The 21,983-nt window shown below is 45.3% G+C and overlaps 1 protein-coding gene across 1 annotated transcript in view; it reads right to left on the bottom strand.

Annotated features, from left to right (window-relative positions):
- Positions 1–2,433: 2,433 nt before the first annotated feature.
- Positions 2,434–21,983, bottom strand: part of EVA1C (eva-1 homolog C) — a 40,937-nt gene continuing 21,387 nt past the window's right edge. The window contains exons 4-8 of the mRNA XM_087756552.1: positions 21,225–21,377; positions 10,012–10,155; positions 5,144–5,215; positions 4,273–4,362; positions 2,434–2,973 (exon numbers count right to left, since the gene is read on the bottom strand). Coding sequence (XP_087612678.1) covers positions 2,576–2,973; positions 4,273–4,362; positions 5,144–5,215; positions 10,012–10,155; positions 21,225–21,377 — 857 coding nt within the window. The 3' untranslated portion in view covers positions 2,434–2,575. The remainder of the gene's footprint in view (positions 2,974–4,272; positions 4,363–5,143; positions 5,216–10,011; positions 10,156–21,224; positions 21,378–21,983) is intronic.

The following is a 21,983-nucleotide window of genomic DNA, read 5'->3' as shown; positions in this document are numbered from 1 at the left end:
GGGCACAGATTGAAACACAGGAGGGTCCCTCTGAACATCAGGAAACACTTTTTCACTGTGAGGGTGGCCGAGCACAGGCACGGGTTGCCCAGAGAGGCTGTGGAGCCTCCAGCCTTGGAGATTTTCACAAGCCGTCTGGACACGGTCCTGGGCAGCCAGCTCTGGGTGGCCCTGCCTGAGCAGGGGGTTGGACCAGATGCCCTCCAGAGGTGCCTTCCAACCCCAGCCCTTCTGTGATTCTGTGGCCACCCCTAGGACAATGCTAATTTTACCTTGAGCAAAGTGAAAGTCTGGTGGAAAAGGCCAACTCCCAGGTTTTGTTATGATGTCAGCTTCAGGACTAAAACCCTATGGAGGCTTACAGATAAAAAATGCAGAAAGAAAATACACAAATGTTAGCGACTATAAACATTAACTGCTGGACAGGTAACTTCCAAAAATAGATCAGCTGGAGATCAGCTGGCCTGTGGGCCCCAGGCTCTTCAGGAGGGAGTTTCATTGGGGCTCGGCGTTTTGGGGAGACAGCCGGAGCAGGGCCCTCAGCCCTACTCCCCGTGCACAGCCTGCTTTCTGCCATCAAATGACGGCCTCTTCTGAGGGTCAATAAGCAGAAGGGGATCCATTATTTACTAGTATGGTCTGTCAGCAGGGGGAATTGTTGGGATGTAGATCGTCCCCTTTCTTTCTGGCTGGGAAATGGGTGGCACCTGCCCCCATGAGTCAGGAGGAAGGAGCCAGCTCCTGACCAGAGCCGTCCCACACCTACTCACAAGGCCAGCAAAAGGAAAAACCTGCCTTCTTCCGCCCTCAGGACAAAGGCACGGGGTTTTTCTGGACCAAAACCTATTCATTGATATGGTGCAGTGGCATAGGCGATGATGACTTTCTATTGGAAAGGGGGGGGGGAGAGCTGAGTCCCAGCGGGTGTGCCGCCAGGCTACTGGGCTGCGCTGAGCGTTTCATGCCATTTCCCAGTGCCGCGGGTGACCTAAGCTCTCCGTCCGCCTCTTCAGCCTCTCTTCCTTCCGCTGATAGGACGCTAATCACTGCTAAGATTTTTCCAGTTGAGCACGGGATTGCACCTTAGTCATTCGAGCGAGGTCCCTTCCTCCCTTTAAAGTCTTCCCATGCTTAATTCGACTTCCTATCAGTAGGAAATGACAAGTCATGTCAACTTTTTTCTTTCCAAGTATTTCATGCTACTTCAGTCTACCTAGACGCACTGCGTCTGAGCGGGAAAGCACAATGAACTCATGAAGTATTACCAATAGGAAGTGACATTTTTCCTCCTTTTGTTCAGTAAATTCCCTATGGACTGCAGTTAAAATATTTGAGACATTTTATTTAAAGACAGGAAGGTTGTGTTTCCCACTTAGATACATTTCTGATTTGATATTTCTGTCCGACTGAAACCAAATCTGACTAGTCTGGACAATTTTCAAGTGAAGATTGTGAACTTTCATACAAAAATCTTGAGAACTTAACCTTCAATCAAGTGCTGGCTCTAGACCGTGTTTTAATATCAGAAAAATGACCACAGCATTTCACCTAGGAAGTAAGTGTTCTTAGTATGTGTCCATGTCAAGAGTCTTTTATGAAAGCAGCCATTTTTGAGCTTGTGCTTCACAAATTTGCCAGCATGGGTAGCAGCAGAGTTACATCTCAGGCAGGTATCTTCTGATGGTTGAATGGTGACCTTTTCCTTAACGACAGGGTACCGAAGGTCTTGAATGCAGACTGATTTTTGCCCTTATGTCCCTGCTTCAGCAGTGCTTTTCTTCCTAGGGCTAGCCTTGCCCGGTGGCGACGATGTGCTTTAAAAAAGGAGCTGTAGACTCCGAGAGGTATTGTGACATATCTGCACACCGAAGTGTGCCTGTGACGCTACCATCAAGAGGCCTGCTGTTAAGGAAACCAATTCTCGAACCCTGAACATTTTCACTGAAATACCGGGCACTTCTTTGCAGCTTAGTTTCCAGACCTCCCAGCCCAGAGAGGGACCCTTCTTTCACGTCTCTCTTCGAAGTAATTGCATCAGTTGGTCTCAAGCGAGCAGAACTTAACCCCCTTCTAATCAGGATCACTGTTACTGGAGGAATGGGATTTATTAGGGAAAGGCTGGGTTAATGAAACAGCAGAAAAGCTTTGAGAACCTGTGTTTAATTTTGCTTTGTCCTGCTCACTCTATTAATAATACTCATATTTCTCAGCAATAGAGCACGTTCTCATGTGATTTATGAGCTGCAACACATTAATTGGTTACAAGCACCATGTCCTAACACAGGTGTTTCTCCATGTTATGCTGCTTAAATCTTTTTCCTTAACCTGCCTATGGCAATTGATCCCAAATTACAGTGAAAAGTAATCCATAACATAACATAAAACTATGAAAACTTGTAAATGTGTTTTTCACAGAATGATTTATAGACAATCAAGGGTTTGAAACTCTCCTTTTATTGCATATAGTTCTCCTTACTTTACAAATAATTATATGCACTGATACAAATGTTCCTTCACAGAAGGTACATTTCTTTTTTTAAAAAAAAGGGCTAGGGCGTCATCCAAAATAAGCCATTTATTGTTCGTTAATATAAAATGTATTCATATTTCTAGGAGGTGTGATATCCAAACCACTGTTCATCCAAATTTCTTGTATGATCTGCTCCCTGCGCTCTATCCTTTCGGCCAGTTCTGCCGCCTCTGTTGAATTATAACCTGAGTAAGAAGGTCTGTAAAGTCCCGCTATCTCATCCTGGACATCCGAATCAGAGGAATCTTCCTCCTCCTCCTCCTCTTCCTCATTTTCACCGTTCTCGTACGCTCTGTCACTTTCTGGCACTAAGCGATCCTTCTTTCTGTGCAATTTCTGGCAGTCATTCGAGCATGGCATGCGGATCACCAAAGCACACAGCGTGAAGGTTAATCCCACGCAAACGCTGGACATAAACAGGAGAGCGGCTCTTTCATGGTGATCTGAAATCAGAAAGCCAGTGCTTAAACACTTTACAAATTCTGCCAAAGCTCAGCTACAAAAAAAAAAGCCAGCTGCCATTTCTGAAGCGCCCCGCATTACGTAGCCATAATGGTGGGGGGTGGTTGGGGGGACGGGGAGTGTGGGGAGGCTTTTTCGGTCATGCACTGAAACCACCCTGCACTTGCAGTCTGAGCGCTGCTGTCTCTGCCTCTTCAAATTACTGTGCAAAAAATCCCAGCCTCTTAATAACATTTTAAAATAACAGCATTATTCCATCTTTTTATTAGCAGCTTACTAGCATTCTCAACCAGCTACCAGAAGCATACCCTTTTTTTTTTTCCAGCCATCCTGCCAAAACGGGCCTTACCCTCATGAAGAGGGGGCATGGGAAGAGCAACTCTGGGCTCCCCGGAGCCCAGCATCTCCAGGCCAGGCTGGGTAGGGAGCATTTGTCTTCCTTGACACAGTCTGAGATCGCTTCCCAGTATAGCAACAAGTGAGACAGATGTGGAAATGGCCTTTCTCGATGGGTTGTAAAATCCAGCCCTGGCTGCTTGGGGTGTTGCTGGGAGGTCTCAAGGGCAGTGGGGCCTGGGGGTCTCGGGAGAGCTGCTGGGGGGGCGGCCGGGTGCCACCGGCAGGGAGAGCCTGTCTCACTGTGCCGGCAGGGGAAGCCCCTGGCAAAGGCTGTGGGATGATGCTCAACAGCTGTGTGGTTCTTGGCGTTTTCTAGAAGAGCAGCAATCTTAGCTCCAGAATCGCTTCTCAACGTCAGCCTTTGCTCACTTCCAAAATTCGTGACTTCTCCTGTGGTGTTAAGAGTTCTGGTGATCATGAATTCATTTGCCTAAACAAAATTTGCCTTAGTGTTGCTGAGTCACAAAACCTGCCATGCCCCATACCAGAGATGGCTGGGTTTGGCGTTTGGTTTTTTAAAATGCCCCTTGATGATCCTTGTATGTATGCAAACCAACATTTCCAAAAATGGATGTCTCCAGGGCTGCTCCCAGATCAGGACCAGGTTTTCAAAAATAACGAACAACCAACAGTCCCCATTGAAAATATTCATTAAAAGAAACTTGGCTGCAGTCTCTAAAAGAGTTTGGATCCTTCAAGATGGAAAATATTCTATAAATATCAATCATGCTGCGATTGTCCCATCCACAAGACTGATTATATCGTAGTAATACCATTGCTATAAATATGGGATTACCAGTTGTGACCTTCTGAGGTGATCCTCCCTTTTCCCAAAATGCCACAATCTAATGAACCAAACAATCTCAGCCTCGTTTTCCTACCTCTAATGTATGCAAATGTAGCCAAGGAGTTGCTAACGAGAGTTCCATCTTTCTTTGGAAGTCTTGATTCCTTTGGATCAAGGTTGACACCTGTGACATGAGGAAGGAAAGCAAATTCAATCATATCACAGATGATGAAGCTTCTAAGCTGATATTCACCCAATAACTTTTCAACTAACAAGTCTGCCTAAAACACAGGCAGGCCAGCGCTGTGCCGTAGGAAACTCGCAGAACATTAGACCAAACAGTGTTTGATAAATAAAAAAAATATTGACATAAAATATAAATAACAAAGTATTAAAAATATTGAGTATCTACAAAATGGCAAAATTATTTAAAAGAATCTATTACCAAGTGAAACCCCTTGCCTATTCCCATTAAGCTTTCTGAAATAATTTATTTCCATTAAGCTTCGCAGCTCTCAAATGGACTTGTCAGCCCAATCGCTGCAGTACACTCCCGTCATTGATGAGAGCGAATATGCATTAGCCACATCCTTCATTTGATCTGCCTTTAAGAAGAGCAGGTGTTGGCATAACTCTTAAAAGACTCTTCACCCTGAAACAACTGCAGGGTTCACTTTTACTCTTCCCACGGTTCAGTCAAAGTTAGAAGACAGCGCACTGGTTATGGGTGGGTCTGGACGGGTCACTTGTTTCGCAGCGGTGCTGTGGCAGCAGGACCGTGCTCGCCTGGGTCCCGTCCTGCTCCCAGCCCATCATGCTGCCCTCCCAGGGCAAGAGAAGCTATTTCAGCAGGGTCTCCATTACCCTGTCCCACCTCCCTCAGACCAAGCTCTGCAGAGGGAAAATGTCCTATTTCAATCAAAGACAAAGGAGAGCGGCAAACCATATTTTTTAATGGTACGTACCATTGTTCTGTTTGACGGAAGACTTGCTATCGGTGACCAGGGGGTTGACAGCCGTGAGGATAAATTTAGGAACTGAAAAGACAGAAGACAAATTGTGTACTGTTAGTTTTAGGAACCAGATCCCCCGTTAATTACCAATCCCACTGCTAACCCTGGGTTTGTTACTTGCGTTTCCGAGGGTGGTATTGAAGGGATCGGAGCAGGTGGCCCCACCACTCAGAGATTGGAGTGGGCGGCTGCGTCCAAGTGCCAGCCCTGCTGGTGTGCAAGCCTGGCCCCTGTGCTGCAGCCAGCTTGAGCTTCCTCGGTGGCCCAGAGGTGCTCCCTCACACCTGGAGGACAGGAGCGTTTGCAGAGGTGGTGCACGGTGCAGCCCCAGGCAGAGCTGTGTTGCTTATCTGCACCGTAGCAGCCCTGGCTGGGGCGGCTGCCGTTGCGTTGCCTTGAGTTTTACTAACCTAGTAATACTCTGCTGGAGCCCCAGGAAAAGGGCTGTGCTCAGTGACATGTCCTCCTCCCTCCTCCACCACCCACAGATCTGGCACACCAGGAGGCACGGCACCAGGATGCTGTGGGATTTATGGTAAGTTGGGAAACAAACTTTCAAAAAACCTTTACTGCAGAAGAAGTAGGAGATGTTTGTGAATAATCAGCTTTATCCCCAGAGTGTGAATGCTGGCCTGGAGAAAATTCCCCAGTGGCATTTGCATTCTGCTCATCTTACTTTGCTTACATAGAAAAAGCATTTACCTCTCAATAAATTAAAATTACTTTCTCCAAGAACTGGGAAGGAATAACTCAAAAAGTTTGTGCAGTTTCTGCCAGCCATAGGCTGAAAACTTTGGTGGAGAAATGGAGATGAAGGCAGTACCGAAGGCAGAGGTTTAGGAGGGAAGAGGAGGAGATATGCAGGAGTTCACATTTCACGGTTCTTAAAAGTCATTAATTTTACACAGGGATAACATAGTCCTGGACTATAGGACAGTGGCAAAGAGCACGCTGCTCACAGGGTTAGCACTGGTGGGGAGGAAAAGGAGGTGGGAAAGGGAATAAAGTAACTGGGAAGACGACTGAAAGGAAGGTGGGGTGGGCAGGGAAGGGAGAAAAGGGCAAGTGCGGCAGGCAGAGCAAGCCTGAGGGATGGGATGCACAGGTAGAGAGCCAGTAATTTTCACCTAAAGATCAGTGAAACACCAAAGGGGACAGATAATGAATGCTGTCATCTCTTGCTAGAGGCTAGTAAGGGCAGCGCTGGACCTGTGACTGGATTCACACACCGGGCCCTGTGCCCGCGTGGAGCTCCAGGAACATCAGTGCAGCTGCATACAGTGGGGGGACCTGCCCCCTTGTCTTCTGCCCCCTTTTTTTCCTACCCCACAAGGGGTGTGCCAACCAGCGGATAGGAGACAAAATTGGCCAACAGCTGCGCTACAGTCAGGTGCTAAACTGTGTCTAAATACTGGTTTTCGATGAAGGTAATTCACTGTAATTCTTGGAGAAACGTGTGAAGTCTTGTGTGACATCCTCTGCGCAGCCCCTGCGACAAACGGTCGCCAAGGAGGAAGGTGCTCAGGATGGGAAGAGATGTGCTGGGTGGGAGCGGGCTGTCCCCTTCACATTTCATTAGTTTTTTCCCTTGATAAGTTTTCGCACTCTTCTTAAAATAATTAAAAGAGCTAAAAGCAGGTGCATCATGCAGACATCGAGAGTTCACATATTCTGCGTTAGATGAATGGGCCCTTCAGATACCCAGCTCTTGGCACCTGCTCCCTGTACTATGTGAAGGCAGATTGATTGATTTTCAGACTGATGTGAAGGGGGGGGGAGGGAGAAATTTCAAGTATGAAGCTCACCTCTATCCCACATAGAAACATTTGCCAATAAATAGTGTTAAGGAAAGTTAAATGGAACAGAGAAGACTGAGGTTTGGGGCTTAGCATAGTTTTCGTTTGAAAAACAACTAAAAATAGCACTTCTTTCTGAGCAGAACTTTTCTTTGTGTGTGGGCTCAAAGTCATAGCTGTTTCCTTTTCTGATGAAGGCATTTTTTTGGGACTCTTAGCTCCTGTTTGCAATAGAAGGCCAACAGAGATAGGGGAGAATGAGCTCATTTCTATTTTGGCTTGTACCTCATCGTAATTCTGAACTGTTTTCCAGTGGCGGAGTGTTTTTGTTGGTGCATGAAGCAGACAGTGAGCAGGCGGGTTTGTTTTCAGGCTGCACTTTGAATTTGCAGGCCCGGCTGTTATGAACAATGTGTGCATGTTATGAACAACATCCTGGAAGGACACATCATACCCAGCGCCTTTGTGTGTCCTGAAGGTCCTGTTGCATGGCCTGGTACCCAGGCAGGGGCTCCTTCACCTGTGCTGATGTTCATCCTGCTCCCCTCCCAGGGGGAACTTCCCAGGGCTTTGCTTGCTACAGGACAGAATCCTTTCCCTATGTCTTCCCATCAGATTTCAACACCTATTTAATAGGCCATTCAAATACTTGGTGTAGGGGGATGCTTAATTCAAAATGGCACGGACCAAAAAAGATTCTGACTGCTTGCATTGTTAATTTTCATTACGGCTTCATTTCAGACACGAGGACTTTAACTAGGATAGGCTGCACCAGGTCGCTGAACAGAATAACTGGTACTAGCATGAGGAATTTTTATCAGGATAATCACATCTATACTACAACTTGTGCCAGCACTGCTTTGTCAAGGAAGGTTGGAGTCAGTCACCTACTGCAAGCTGCCAAAGGCAGCCCACAGATGGATTTTGAATGGCACCCAGTGAGTGCAGATAGAACGCAGGGCATTGGGAGCTGTCTTTCCTGAGAGAGGCTCCTGAAGTCCAGCCTCAGCAAGAGCCAGGAGATGTCACCTCGTGCAGACACGAGATGATGCTGAGGAGGTCATTGGGGGCACTGAGACTGCGAGAAACCAGCACCTCCTGGCTCCTGCTAAGTTTTTACTAGCAGGAATTAACTGCAAAAATAAAAATGCAGCCAGACACACTAGCCCTAAACGGTTGCTGACCACTGAGGTGGGGAGTATGATTTTTTTCACATTCCTGACCATGATGGAAATCTTTTCAAGTGTGGCACTGGCCTCAGACAATGTGGTCTGCTCTGTTGTGCTCCTGTCACTTCAGGGGGAGGCCTATTTACCTTATCTGGGGAAGCATCAGGTTAGCAGGGATCTTCTAGTGAGGGGAAAGAAAGTAAAATGTCATTCTGGAATATGCCAAAACTCTTCCCATGTTCACTGTAAAATAATCAGACCTGCAAATCATTGGCTAATGCTTCAGACTGAACAGCTCAGTAGGATTTGGCAGAAGAGAAAGTCTTCAAAATGGGCCAGCAACACACAAGAACACTATTTACTACCCACGTGTTTTTGCAAAACCACTTCACTAAATAACAGAATGCATAACCTCGCTGCAAACAAACAGACGCTGGTTTTCTAGTACATGGATGTGCAAGGAAGAATGATCTGTTATAGTTATCCTTACTCTAATTAAAAAGAATTCCATTAATTCATTCATAAAGTTACTACAGCATGAAGGCAACTGCACAATAATATAATGTATTAGTGCAAAGGCAGATCTCCAGCTCTCTTCAAAAATATGAAGCTGAATTACTGCAATGCCTCTCACCTGACAACTAACTCATGGGGAGACTGAAAAAGAAAATCTCACATGCCAGCAAGGACACAGCCGGGGCTCATTTTCCTCCGATCTCCAGGTACACGGTGATCTGGTAATCAATCCTACACCGCTGTTCCCAAAAGCAGGTCTCAGATAACCTGTGCCCTTTGGCCACTACTCACTGGAGATGCAGCGAACGGACTCTACGATATGTTCCCGTGGAGCTACTGCTGTGACTCCCTACAGACCAGAAGAGTCAGAAAGGAGCAGGGCTGGCAGCTTTCCAAGCGGTGCACAGTAAGCAGAGTGGTAACTTGGTGAAAAAGCTTTTACGCATTCTCTGGTTGAAGCAGAGGCATGCGAGAGACAGTCACCCCTGACCCTCACACTTCCACCCCACAGCTAGCCAGCAGCAGAAAGCGGAGCCTGACGAAATCTGTTTGAGGCTTAAGAAATGTGCAGCCATTCCTAAAAATGTACGATACCAAAATAAGTCACTACATTAAAGTTCTGCAACCACTTGTCTCTCACCTTTACTGATACTACACTTTGCTGTCCCACGGCCTTTGCTTTTGACAAAAAGAATTGTAGGGAATTCTGCTTTCCCCTGACGTAACTATATTAGTCTATGGTAAAGAATATGGAAAACCGCTCCCGCTTGTCTGAGCAATGAGCTGAAGTAGGCTTCAGTCCTGCAAGGGATGTATAACCTCAGACTTTTAGTGAGACTTTGCCCATGAGAAAGGAGATCCCTCTGTGAGGCTGAAGGCTGTAGGTGTGCTCATGTGAATCAAATTTCAGGACCGGGCTTGTACACAGTGCTTCAATTATGCTGGACTGCTTTACCTGCACTGATGGCAGGCAATGCCAGGTTATTTTTCCTAGCTTTGCTGCAGGTGAGTTCTGTAGAACAGAGTCTTATTTTGACAGTATTTCTCAAAATATTAAAACACATACTTTGTATTTTATTGTCAATTGCATTTTTACAGGAAAAAAACCCTTAATGCCTGAGTTTACATAAGGTGCAGCTCTGCCCATGGGATTGTTCACATATTTGGTTGTTCTTGAATGGCTATGTCACAAACTTCCTATATTAAAAGAAAGGGGAGATTTAGGAAGCCTCTGTGTGCGTGTGTGTATCTGTCTGTCTCCATATGTGTGCGCCATTTGGCATTGGTTTGCTTTGCAAGCAGAATGACAGCTTTAAAATGATCATGCATTTGCTCTTACCACACGCATAGCTGACGTTAAGGTATTTTGTCACTCCAGGTAGGCACGGACTTCCAAAATCCCGGCTAGTGACGATGATTTTGCATCTCTGTTTCCCATAACACCTTTTTGATAAAACTTCTAGCGCCGTGTAAGACAAACAGTCTGAAAGAAAAATACATACCATAAATATACAAATCAGAAATGATAGCTACTACATGCATGACTACAGATACAAATCTGCTATTGATTTCAGGCATATGTTTGCCTAAGCAGGATTTCAGAATTAAACATTAAGATTCGTCAATGCAAGGAAGTCAGCTGCAACGAGAATGTGAACTTGCAGCAAGCTACCTACCTCATGCTGACTTCCAGGTGCATGCTCTGGTTGCAGTAAGATTCACGTCAACCTCCAAATGAGGTGCCCAGTATAAGACCGCTATGTTCCCTTCACGATCACTTGGAAAAAATAAGCACATTCAAATAGCTCTCCTTCTATTCCGTCTCAAGATGAGTGTGCAAACAAAGGGAGATGCAATGCTGTTTGCAGGTCTTTCTCTTGGTCCCTGGGTTATTGAGCTGATTTGACGGAATGCCTAATTTCAGTTCAAGTCAGGTGAGATCAATTTTTGTGTGTCACAACAGCTAGGGCTACAGTGAAGTTCGGAGCATTAAACGTCGCTTTTGATTTATTATGCCTGTCGCTGGTAGGAGCCATTCTACCGTGGCGAAGAGGTCAAAACAGGCTCAATATTTAACCAGGGAAACGTTTGGCTTCTTCCTCCCATACCAAATTCCAGGCTGTTCTAGTAAGGCTGCCACCACAAGCCAAGTTTGCATGCCTAAAGCAACCTCAACGGCATCTACACTGCACTGCCTTCATGCCCTAATTACATGAGGTAACCCGCATCGTTTTCAAAGGAGCCTAAACTACCCCTGACTTTGTGCAGACGAAGAGAGTCCAGATTGCTGAACCTCCCCCTGTGGACTGAGCAAGAAGCACGTGCCGTGTGTGAAAACCTGCCTTGCTAACATCTACACCTGGAGCTGGGGTTTCTTTATTCAAGACTTACGCCTTCTACCACAATTTATAAAATAATAAAACTTGATTAGCAGGATTTTACACTGAAGCTGAAATTATTTGAGTGGGGAAGTGTACGTGTCAGACAAACTTTAAAAATTCTGCTTTAGAAAAAGAAAGAATGTCTCTAGATGTGATTAAATTCCTGGTATCCACATGTGCTAAACTCAAGCCACAAAGCAAAAACACCCCTTAGTTTTGGTTTCTAAACAGGAAATATGCAGAAATGACAAGTCTGGAGTAAGACTTTGCTGAAGCTCTCTGCCTCCAGTCAGCGTTACCTCACGCATTTTGTGACTTTCTGTGGATGACAGATATTTCTCACTCTAGTCTGCCAAGGTAGGGACACTCTAGAGATCTGAAAACATAGTTCTTTGGGCATTAAACCAGTCCTCCTTCCTGTAATAAAACTCAGATAAGGACGGCACCTTGTCACCTTCCAACTGCTGAGGCTCATTCGTGCCTCTTCAGAGGTCGGAGAAAGAGTGCTCGCAAAGACATTCCAAAGGTTCCCCGAATCAGTCTTGTTTGGAAAGAAAGGGGAGGTTTGAGACTGGAGTTCTTGACAAAGAAGATTCACCTTTAATATGTGAAAATGGGGCAGATTTGTGGTTTTTAGAGTTAATCCCCTGACACCAGCACTAAGTCAGTCATATACTTGAGTGGAGCCAGTGGGAGATACTGGGCTGATTTGTTTGTTTGGCAACGGGCTCATGGGTTACCTTTGGACGTGAATTTTTAGGAGAGCAACTCTTTCTTTCTCTTTTCAGAGACCTAAAAACCTAATGCCCATGTGTCCCAGGCGGCTGCTGGGCAGGCAGGGAAGGCTGAACTAAAACAATGGATGGTTCTGGTTAAGTCAGTCATCTGGTTTAGTCTCCCTCCTTGGCAATTTTAGATGAGTAAGGATTTATTTGGGTGGACATTTTAGGCAGCCAAGTAGCTTATTTTGTTAAGTACAAAAACAATTGAAGAATATCAGGAGGGATTATGAGATAGAATCATAGAATGGTTGGGGTTGGAAGGGACCTTAAAGATCATCTGGTTTCAACCCCCCTGCCATGGGCAGAGACACCTTCCACTAGACCAGGCTGCTCAAAGCCCCATCCAACTTGGCCTTGAACACTGCCGGGGAGGGAGCATCCACAACTTCTCTAGGCAACCTGTTTCAGTGCCCCACCACCCTCATAGTGAAGAGTTTCTTCCTTATATCTAATCTAAATCTACGCTCTTTCAGTTTAAAGCCATTACCCCTTGTCCTATCGCTATGGTCCCTTATAAAAAGTCCCTCTCCAGCTTTCCTGTAGGCCCTCTTCAGGTACTGGAAGACTGTGGTAAGGTGTCCCCAGAGCCTTCTCTTCTCCAGGCTGAACAACCCCAACTCTCTCAGCCTGTCTTCATAGGGGAGGTGCTCCACTGATCATCTTCGTGGCCCTCCTCTGGACTCGCTCCAACAGGTCCACGTCCTTCTTATGTTGGGGGCCCCAGAGCTGAACGCAGTACTCCAGGTGGGGTCTCACCTGGAATGGAGTACAGGGGGAGAATCACCTCCCTTGACCTGCTGGCCACGATTCTTTTGATGTAGCCCAGGATGCGGTTGGCCTTCTGGGCTGCAAGTGCACATTGCCAGGTCATGCTGAGCTTCTCATCAACCAACACCCTTGTTGATGAAGTCCTTCTCCTCAGAGCTGCTCTCAGTCCATTCTCTGCCCAGCCTGTAACCCTGTCGTAGAAGGCCACCAAATTTGTCAGGCATGATTTGCCCCTAGTGAAGCCATGCTGGCTGTCACCCACCACCTCCTTATTTTCCATGAGCTTTAGCATAGTTACCAGGAGGATCTGATCCATGATCTTGCAGGGAGAGAGGTGAGGCTGACTGGCCTGTAGTTCCCCTGGTCTTCCTTTTTTCTGTTTTTAAAAATGGGCGTTATGTTTCCCCTTTTCCAGTCAGTGGGAACTTCACTGGACTGCCACGACTTCTCAAATATGATGGATAGTGGCTTAGCAACTTCATCCGCCAGTTCCCTCAGGACCTGTGGATGCATCTCATCAGATCCCATGATTCACAAATGAATGGACTGGGAGCACAACAGCAATCTGGCAAACCAAATTATGTTTTCTACAAAATTTCCTGCCCTGGGAGCTACTCACAGTGTCTTAAAAAACAGGAGGCTGTTGTGCTGATGGTCTTCTACAAATTCAGTGATGCAGTGAGTACATGTTTCATTTTGCCTTTGGTAGATGTTTGCTCATGTTTCTGTGGGAGTTAATAGTTCCTTATCATCTATATTCATGTTGGATTTGGCTCTTCTACCTGAGGAGCCAGTTGTCATATGCCTGCAGGCTCTTGGCAGGCCAGTTTTTGGAGAACTTCCCATGGCTTGCCTGGTGTCACAGGTGAGTAAATGCAAACCAAGGCTGGTTTGCTTTTGCAGGACAGCACAGAAGTTAACTGGAAAGACCCATAACAAAAAAAAACCCCACAACCCTATTTAACAGCTTCCTGTGGTCTAACAAGATTTTGGCTTTTAGTGATTCAGTCAAAAAATGTTCAATTTTTTCCTCTCTGGTCTATGTGAGTCCTTGCTATCTCCTCACTAGGTCTCCCGGCAGCTACGATGCCAGCTGAGCAATGCGTTCCGCTTGGAGGAATTCTGCATACTCAGTACTGAAGGCCGCTTTTTCAATGGCTGCATCTTTGTCTGTGCAATCTCCCACAAGCAGACATTGCTGAAGTGCATCTGCATCAAAGGCAGAGGAATCACTGTGTACCGAAGGGATGATCAAGCTAGTTTCAACCAAACTTGCTTGGGGTCTAATAGCAACCCAGCTGCAGCAACGCAGAACTCACGTTGGAGTAACTTATCCTCCTTTTCTGGTCAAACACCTTACTGCAGTGTCTGAATGAGGAGAGGCTTCAGTCAGTGCTGCATTTTGAGTAAATGAGTGACTAGTCCCACTGAACGGTCCTGAAGAAATCACAAATAAGGAGATGAACGTAACTATGCAATATGTCTTCTTTCTGAATATCTAAGCAACGTTTGAGCTACGCTTATGTTTATGTGGCTTGCTAAACTGGTACCATATGTTTACAATAAATCTGCCTCTTGAAAGGCACGTTCCCGACATGCTAGAAGGCTGGTGGCATCCATCAGCAGTGGTGGAAAAGGCAGCAATGTGCAGCTGGGAAAACACTCCATGCTTCACGCCTTTCTCCCAAAGTTGCCTGCTACACACCAAGACTGCTGGTGGATCTTTTGAAACAGACACTTATATGGATGGCATGGAGATACGGGTGTCAAGAAGAAGTTCTTAATTCAGTAATAAACTATCAAATCTGACTGCAGCTATTTAACAGTTAGAGTAGAAAGCCTTGTTTCTGGAGGAAAGGCTCTTTCAGCTCCCTAATTAGCTTTGTTTAGGAAAGTTTTGGCATGCAAATGACATGCCATAAATCATGCAGGCTTTAATGAGAAGCAATTTGTCTTCTGGTTTCTTAAAGCTTCTCTCAATTCAGACAGTAGGAGCTTTCCCTCCCTTTCTTTCCACCCTGCCACACAAGACCTGCAGGTGATGGGGCAGCCAGAGCTGGCCTGAGCGTCTTGTGCCAAGCTCTGGCAACGGCGTCCTGTCACACCCTCTCCAAACGTTACTAATTGCTGTCTTCTCCCACATCACTGTGCACAGGACGAGCCTTGAGACACGGAGGGTAGGGGATGTGTCTCAAATGTAGATCTGCATAACGTAAAACGTAACATGCTGGTGAAGCACCAGGGCACCCAAAAAAGAAACCCCTCCACAATTTGTCACTCCAATACTGGAGCCCAGCTGCTTCTTGCTTTCATCCCAGACTGCTGGCTTATGCTGCTTTATGCTTTCTGTGCTGTGCCTACCCGCAAAAGAACAAGGAGCTTGCTTTTAAGATCAACTGAAAGCAAAGATTTCACACTACCAAATCGGGATGGCTTGTGCTTTGTGGAGCCCAAATATCAGCTCTGGGGATAAGAACTGACAAGGGGAAACTATGGAGTTTGGAGGAAGCTATGGCTGCAGACTCCTAAAGAAAGTTACCATAATAATATGGTAATTTATGCAAGAGCATGGCACACAGGGTCCTGCCTATGCATCAGAAAAGGGCCATTTGAACCACTGATTCTAGCAAAAACACACAGTATGATCAGCAGCACTTACGAAAAGTGTTGCTGATACCTTTATATTCCAGGTCCAAGTATTGTCAGTAAACAAGGCAGTATGATACGCTAAAAATACTACTTACTGCCAGCACAGGCCATTCCTTAGACGTGAATACAGTACCAAGGCTTTCTGAAAAGCTGCACCCTCTCTCCCCCTCTCACTGCCATGCCTGTTGTGAGGCCCTTGTAGCCTGCATGAGATTAGCCCATTGCTTGGTTTTATTTACAAGCGGCTCTGAGTTCAGAATTCAGTCTCTTAAGTATTTTGCATAAAAAATCCCGCCCTCGTCTTTCTCTCCTTCTTGCACGTGCATATGCACAGAGTGGAGGATCCATCTGCCAGCACAAACACTGAGGGCAAGAGACAAGCGGAGCTCCCCACTCGCTGGCAGCAGCGGGAACCAGACCCCCTCTGCTCAAACGCTCCTTGCTTTGTTTTGCACCATTCACGTCTGCATGTACACAGGCAGGAGCTCCTTGCCTTATTTTAGGCTGGAGTGCCAAGAGTACTTTTCCAAATAGTTCAAAAATCTAAGCTAGAAATAACTATACACAAGAAAACCCCTCAATTGCTAGTAAAGAAAACATTACCGGATGAAGTGATGTACATCTGGGCGTGCTTCAAGCAACTTCAAACAGCTGCTCAGCCAAATATGACCTTCCCTGTTCGTCTCAGCAGAACGGTAACTGGACTCTAAAAATGGTGGCTGCTCTCTTCTTCCCTTCAAACAGTCACTTCTCATCCTGCCACTGCTTTGAACACCTTTTCTTTTTGGGGAGCTTTGTCTTGACAAGATTTGTTGGGGCCAAGGGGTGCAATGGCTCCTACTGGCTCCTTTCGGGGCCCAAAACACCTACTAAGCTTCCCAGTTTGCTCAGGCTGACATGGACAAGGAACTTTTCATATCTGATGTCTGCACAGAGAGAGTCAACTTAAGGATTTTTGTGCTGGAAGCAAAATTGAACAATTTTATCCTTACTTTTGCACCCATAAAATTCAGTTGACTGTTGTCTCCCGTACCCAAAGTGGCAAGGCACTAGCAGCAGAAGCTGCAAAGGGAGATGTGAACCTATCCCACGTCCCCAAGCCCTGGTCCTGCTACAGAACAGTGCCTCTGCATCTGCCCTGCTCACACCATCCCTCTGCCTTCGCAGCTGGAGCGCATTTGCTCTTTCACGGTGTCCCTGTAAGAGGTCCTATGCTGTGTTACTAAAATAACTGCTCTGCAGCCTCAGGCTTTTTCCATTCAGGAGCCTGCCACTTGCATGACTGCCCACAGGGCTTGTGTCTGAAATCAGCCCCATAGTTAGCTAGTAAATACATGCTAAGCAGATGATGCTCAGGAACGAAAGGGCATATCCAGGCCTTGAACCAGTGATACCTGCAGTCTAGAAAGGACTTAGTCACCTTCTCTGTAGCAGCTCTGAGCTACAAGCTCTTGCTTCTTCCCCCAGCAGAGGACTGGGCTCAGTGTTTCTGTTAATTGACTAAGTGCTCCTTGAAGTGTCTGTACTTCAGTATCCAGAATTTCCTAAATTTTGGCCAACTTTACATGGTTTGTGTTTTATGGCACCTAGAATCCTATAGCTAGCATGAACCTAATAACTTCAGTGTTTAACCATTTTCACATCTGCCTATAGCCGTTTGTACCTTTACTTCATTTACATCTGCTCTCAAGAGACTTAAACAAAGGACTGGCTCTCACTAGGAGTATACCTCTCTTAGTAAGAGAAAGAAACCAAAAGCGTTTCAATCACTGTTAGTGAATAAGAGATGTAGGCCCTTTGAATTGTCCACAATACTGATACAAAAAAAAAAAAAAAAAAGGAATCACAGTATCAGAAAATACTGTTACATAACAAAATCATGATGCCTTGTGGGGCCAAAAGGAACCTACAGGATTTTGGAAACCTCTCTGTCTTGCCTTGCTAACATCCATTCTTCTTAGCTGAATGCCATTTCAGTGGGAAGAGGGGATTAGGACAAAACCCAGCCCCAGGGTATGTCATGCCACAGTGCAAGCTGTGATGAGAGGGCCTGAATTCTCCACCTTCCCTCTCAACCTCCCCGAAGTGGGAACAGGTAAAAAAGAGGGCTGTGCTGGAAAGGACCCTACCTTCCAGCAATGAAGATATGCAATTCAGGGCTCTGCTGGTCATTAGTGCTCAAGGGAATGCACATCTGACCAGCCAATGCACATCCAGGTGAAATTTCTGGGAAGGACATTTTAGTGTTCTAGCTTGCAAGCTGCAGCCAGAGGCGACCCACTACCAAGCCTTCTTTCAAGTATTTTCATGTATTAACAAGAGTAATTTATGATTTGAGAAATGTTTGTTGACCTGAACCTTCCTTGTACTCTCTATGGTAACCTGTTCTGGCACAACTCTAACTTCTTTCGGCCAATAAATTTTCTTTTTCCTCATGCACATGTTAGTACAAATATAAAAGAGATAATATGTCAGAAAAGGCAACAACTCGCACAGGAACAAACTGCTAAAGTTTCCTGCTTTGGTGCTGGGCACAATAGATTCCTCTAAGCAGAACCAACTGCTACAAAACCGCACCCAAAAAAGTTTTCGTTTTCTTGTGAAGTTTTTGATAATCTTAGTAAAACAGGGAAGTTACCTTCTGCAAATCCTGCACAGTCTTAACAGTGCCAGTCATTTGAACAGCTGCAGAAGCAGGACACTGCTTGGAGTTTTTTGTTTTCCTGCAACGATCCAGAGATCTTACAATGGAAATAATTCCCTATGCTTCAATGAACTCTGCTACTTATGGTAGGAGCGTACTTTGCAGAAGAAACTTTTCCTGAAGGCAAAATATCCTAAAATGCCTGGAGACAAGATTTTACACTGTTCTTTGAAGTGGGCAATGGTGACCACTCATAGGAATGAACGGCCTTGATGACAAGTGGGAGAGCAAGACCAGAGACATGTAAAAAGACTACATTTCACTTTGATGGTCAAAGTGATAAAAAAACAGGCAAAATGTTTTATAGTGATCTTATATGGAAACTTCACATTCTTTGACAAATCCTCCCTCTCCCCCAAACTGCATCAAGCAAGATGAGTTGTTTTAAGCGCAGCTTTTTGTTTCTGGTCATTTTGAACGAAAGTAAGAGACGTTTTGGAATGAAAGGTGCAAGTTATACATATAATTAGGTATCAGTCTTGGGACTGAAGCAGTGCTGTCTTATCAGCCATGGTACAATGAAAATCTGTCAGCTGATTTGACAAGACTGTTCACAGAAAAGCAATGGTTCAGAATACATCTGTCTCAGTCCAAAGCTGCTGTTTGTCATTAATTGCTTATCAGCTATATTACATGTAACATGAGGTCACCAAAATCTAGAGAAGTATCTGATTAATCCAATGCCCAGTACTGCTAGCAGGACCATATCAAGTGTGGATAGATGCAAAAATCTTGAGCTGAACAGAGACTTCCTATACTTGTCATTAGGACCTACAGATGACTTCTTTTCTGCACAGTACTAAAAAAATGCCTCACAGTTTCCCTGTGATGCAGTGAAAGAAATGGAAAGGCTCAAGCACTGCCTTTAGGCTGAGATGCACAAATGTGGGTACAACGAACAATGGATGTGTGTTGGAGCAGTTTAGGTTTTGGTGCAAACATATACACGTACGTGGGCTCTGATTCAGGAATGAAAAGCAGCTGAAGTAAGTTTTCCAAATTGTTTCAAATCATTAAAACCACACTGACATTCAAATTACCATTGCTTTCCCTGAGAGAAAGGTACACGAACATTAAAAAAGTCCAATTGTGCACCCACTTACATCTGTATGTGCTTAAATAACCACATAAATAAGATTTAAGCTCAAGATGGGTAGATCTGGAGTCAATTGGATTTGGCTCCTAAGTGCTAAGTCTTTTGTGATAACTGAATGTGTACTCCCAAGCCACAAAGGTGCTTTTGAAAATTATACTCGCTGCAGAGGGTTACTTGTACCACGCAGGAAGAGGCCAAGCACTTTCATTAAGTAATGAGAAATCTATACAAGGATCTACCTTCTATAGATCTACCTTGTGTTCGTCTCGGGGTTTTATGCACTCTCTTATTACCACAGTTTTAGGCTGCTTTATAGAACACAAAACCAGCAACAGCCAGGGTGTTGCTCAAGAGGTGCCCGTATGCAGGGGGCCACAGCAGAGAGTCTGTTGCTGCTGCAAATTCTTTCTCTATTTATACTGGGAAACTTTATCCAGTAAGAAGGGTTTGCAGTATTCTGATCTGTGAACTCTAAGTGCTGACATTAGAGGCAAGTGAGTGATTTCCAGAGGTGAATGACGCGCAAGAAATAAGATGGCAGCCCTTCTCGATCAACTGAGCTACCTCTGCTCTGCATCATACACTAACACCACCATGATGAAGAATGTATGGGTCTGTCAGAAACCTGCTAAAATGTTTCCTCCACAAGACAGATAGGCAGAGCTAAACTCTGTGTGATGGACCATGCAAGATAGCCGGTGTGAAACATAGACCTGGCAATTTTAAATAGATTCTTGTCTAAGAACACATTACAATTTTCAGCCAATGCATTTTTAATAATATCTATAAAACTAAATAGAAACATTGGCTTGCAGACAAATGGCTTTTAAGAGTAATTATTGATCTCTTCTTGATATTCAGAGATGCTTCTTACAGATTTCACTTGTAGCATGTTTCTTAGGAGTAAAGTTCAGCCTCTGCACAGGGCTGGCATCAGTCATATAAGTCCTTCCCTGGGTGGTATTAAGGGATGTGAACAGCACATATATCTTGTGCTGGCCTTCTCCACAGCACGAAAATTTACCATCATACCTTCAGTGTCAACCACTGAACATATTATTCACACAAGCATCAAGCACCCTCACAACCACATGCTACTATCAATTTAGATATTCAGCAATAAAAAGTGAGTCATAAGTCATTAAGCATACACCAGCTGAGACTACACAGTGAAGTCAATGACTGGTTATTGATGTAAACCATACAACTACTTATGATGTTTTGGGTTCTTTTACCTATTCAAAAGGGAATGGTCTGTGCCTGAAAGTGTTCACAGTCTGACCAAAGTAATATTAATGTTATAGCAAAATTAACATATTGTTTATAAATTAATTACTAACATAGTGGCATTAATTTTATATATATATATATATATATCAGGATGCATCTGCACTAGTAAATCAGCAGTGAGAGGGCATGTTTCTGCCATGGCAACGCAGTGCTCCATTCTGAGAAGTATGGTCCCTGCGCCTGTCTGGTCCGGGCCAACAGCATCCTCTCAGCAACTCCCCATCGCAGCTGAGGAGCTAGCGCAGGCCAGGGAGCAGCCCCAAGAAGCAGTCTGCATTCAGTCATTCTGCTCTGGAAGGTAAGAGTTTAGTACTACCTACATAGGGCATTCCTGCCTGCAGGGCTTGGTGCCAGAGAGAAGTCCCAGGCACATTTAATTTTCTAGCATACTACCACAGTCTTGGGAGTCTGGGCATACAACAGCATCTAAAGCAATGGACCTCGACCTATGGACCCTATCCTTACAGTCTGCATTTAAGGCAAGGAAGAGCTGGCAGAAACAGAGATCAAAGAAGAATGCAACAGTAAGACAAGGTGTTGTGACACTCGGGTTGCCTAATCATTGTCAGAAGTTCGAGGAAGAAGAGAGGCAAACAGATGATATTTAGTATACGTCACCTAAGTTCAAGACAGCCAACAGAACTAGTTTTTGATGTTAATCATACTAAGGACTGATTAACTACATGAAAGTTTATGACTTTGCCGCATTTCTTACTCTATGTTTCTCCCTCATACTGGGCAATTTGTTTGAGCTTCAGAACTAGTCTCTCTCATGTTTCAAGCTCTGGTGCTTCCAAAATGCCATTGCTCTTGCACCTGAAGTTTTCTCCCCGTCTCTGTGCACCCGTTTGGAGAAGGTCTATCAACAATGTAAAAACATACCGAAGGCAGGGACGCGCTCCACTTCAGTCGAGCAGATGTTCTCCTCATGTGCCCATCTGCCATAGGTGGCAGAGTAGATGATAAGGAACTTGGACTCCTGACAGTGGAGTTTCAGCTCCTGGTTTTCACATGCTGATTTGGTTTTGTATTCAGCTAAAAGAGAAGCAAATAACAATATGGTAGCATGAGGCAATTTACTTGGCTGGACTGTTAATAGCAAATAGCAGCATGACAGAAAACAGCTTTTTCTGCAAGTTCTGTTGTGAGTGATATGTGGCACTATTACAACCAGAGACAAAGCCGATAGCAAAGCGGAGTGTTTCCTCCGACTGAATTGCTCCCATATGACTATCTAAAGCCTCCAGCTCCTTTTTGAAAGGAATTAAAAAGTTAACTTTTGCCAATCTCCTCTCCCAGTGGAACAGCCTCCCCCCTTCCCGCCCGATTTCCTGGCTTGCTTTTCCATGAGGAGAAGCCTCATCCTTTCCTTTTGTCTCTCCCCGGGACAATGGTGCATTCTACGCCTACTTCAGACGCCCGCCTGAGTGCTGAGAGCCTCCGACCACTCATCAATCATGGGGATGGCTGGCATCGCCCAGTGCCACCGCATACAGCACGGAGCGAGCGCCGAAGAATGGGAGGCACAAAGGCATGGGGACGGGCTACGTAGCCTGAGCCAGACAGCGCTCTCAGCTATATTTGCATGGCTCCACCGAGGTCAGTGGGTTTCCCTGGGCGTGACTATCCAGCACGGGCTCA

The sequence above is a fragment of the Nipponia nippon genome, unplaced genomic scaffold (assembly GCF_047370975.1).
Source record: "Nipponia nippon isolate SJK-2023a ecotype South Korea unplaced genomic scaffold, ASM4737097v1 scaffold_2, whole genome shotgun sequence".
Lineage (NCBI taxonomy): Eukaryota > Metazoa > Chordata > Aves > Pelecaniformes > Threskiornithidae > Nipponia > Nipponia nippon.
The sequence above is the reverse complement of the archived record's forward strand: the minus strand, read 5'-3'. Positions and strand labels throughout refer to the sequence as shown.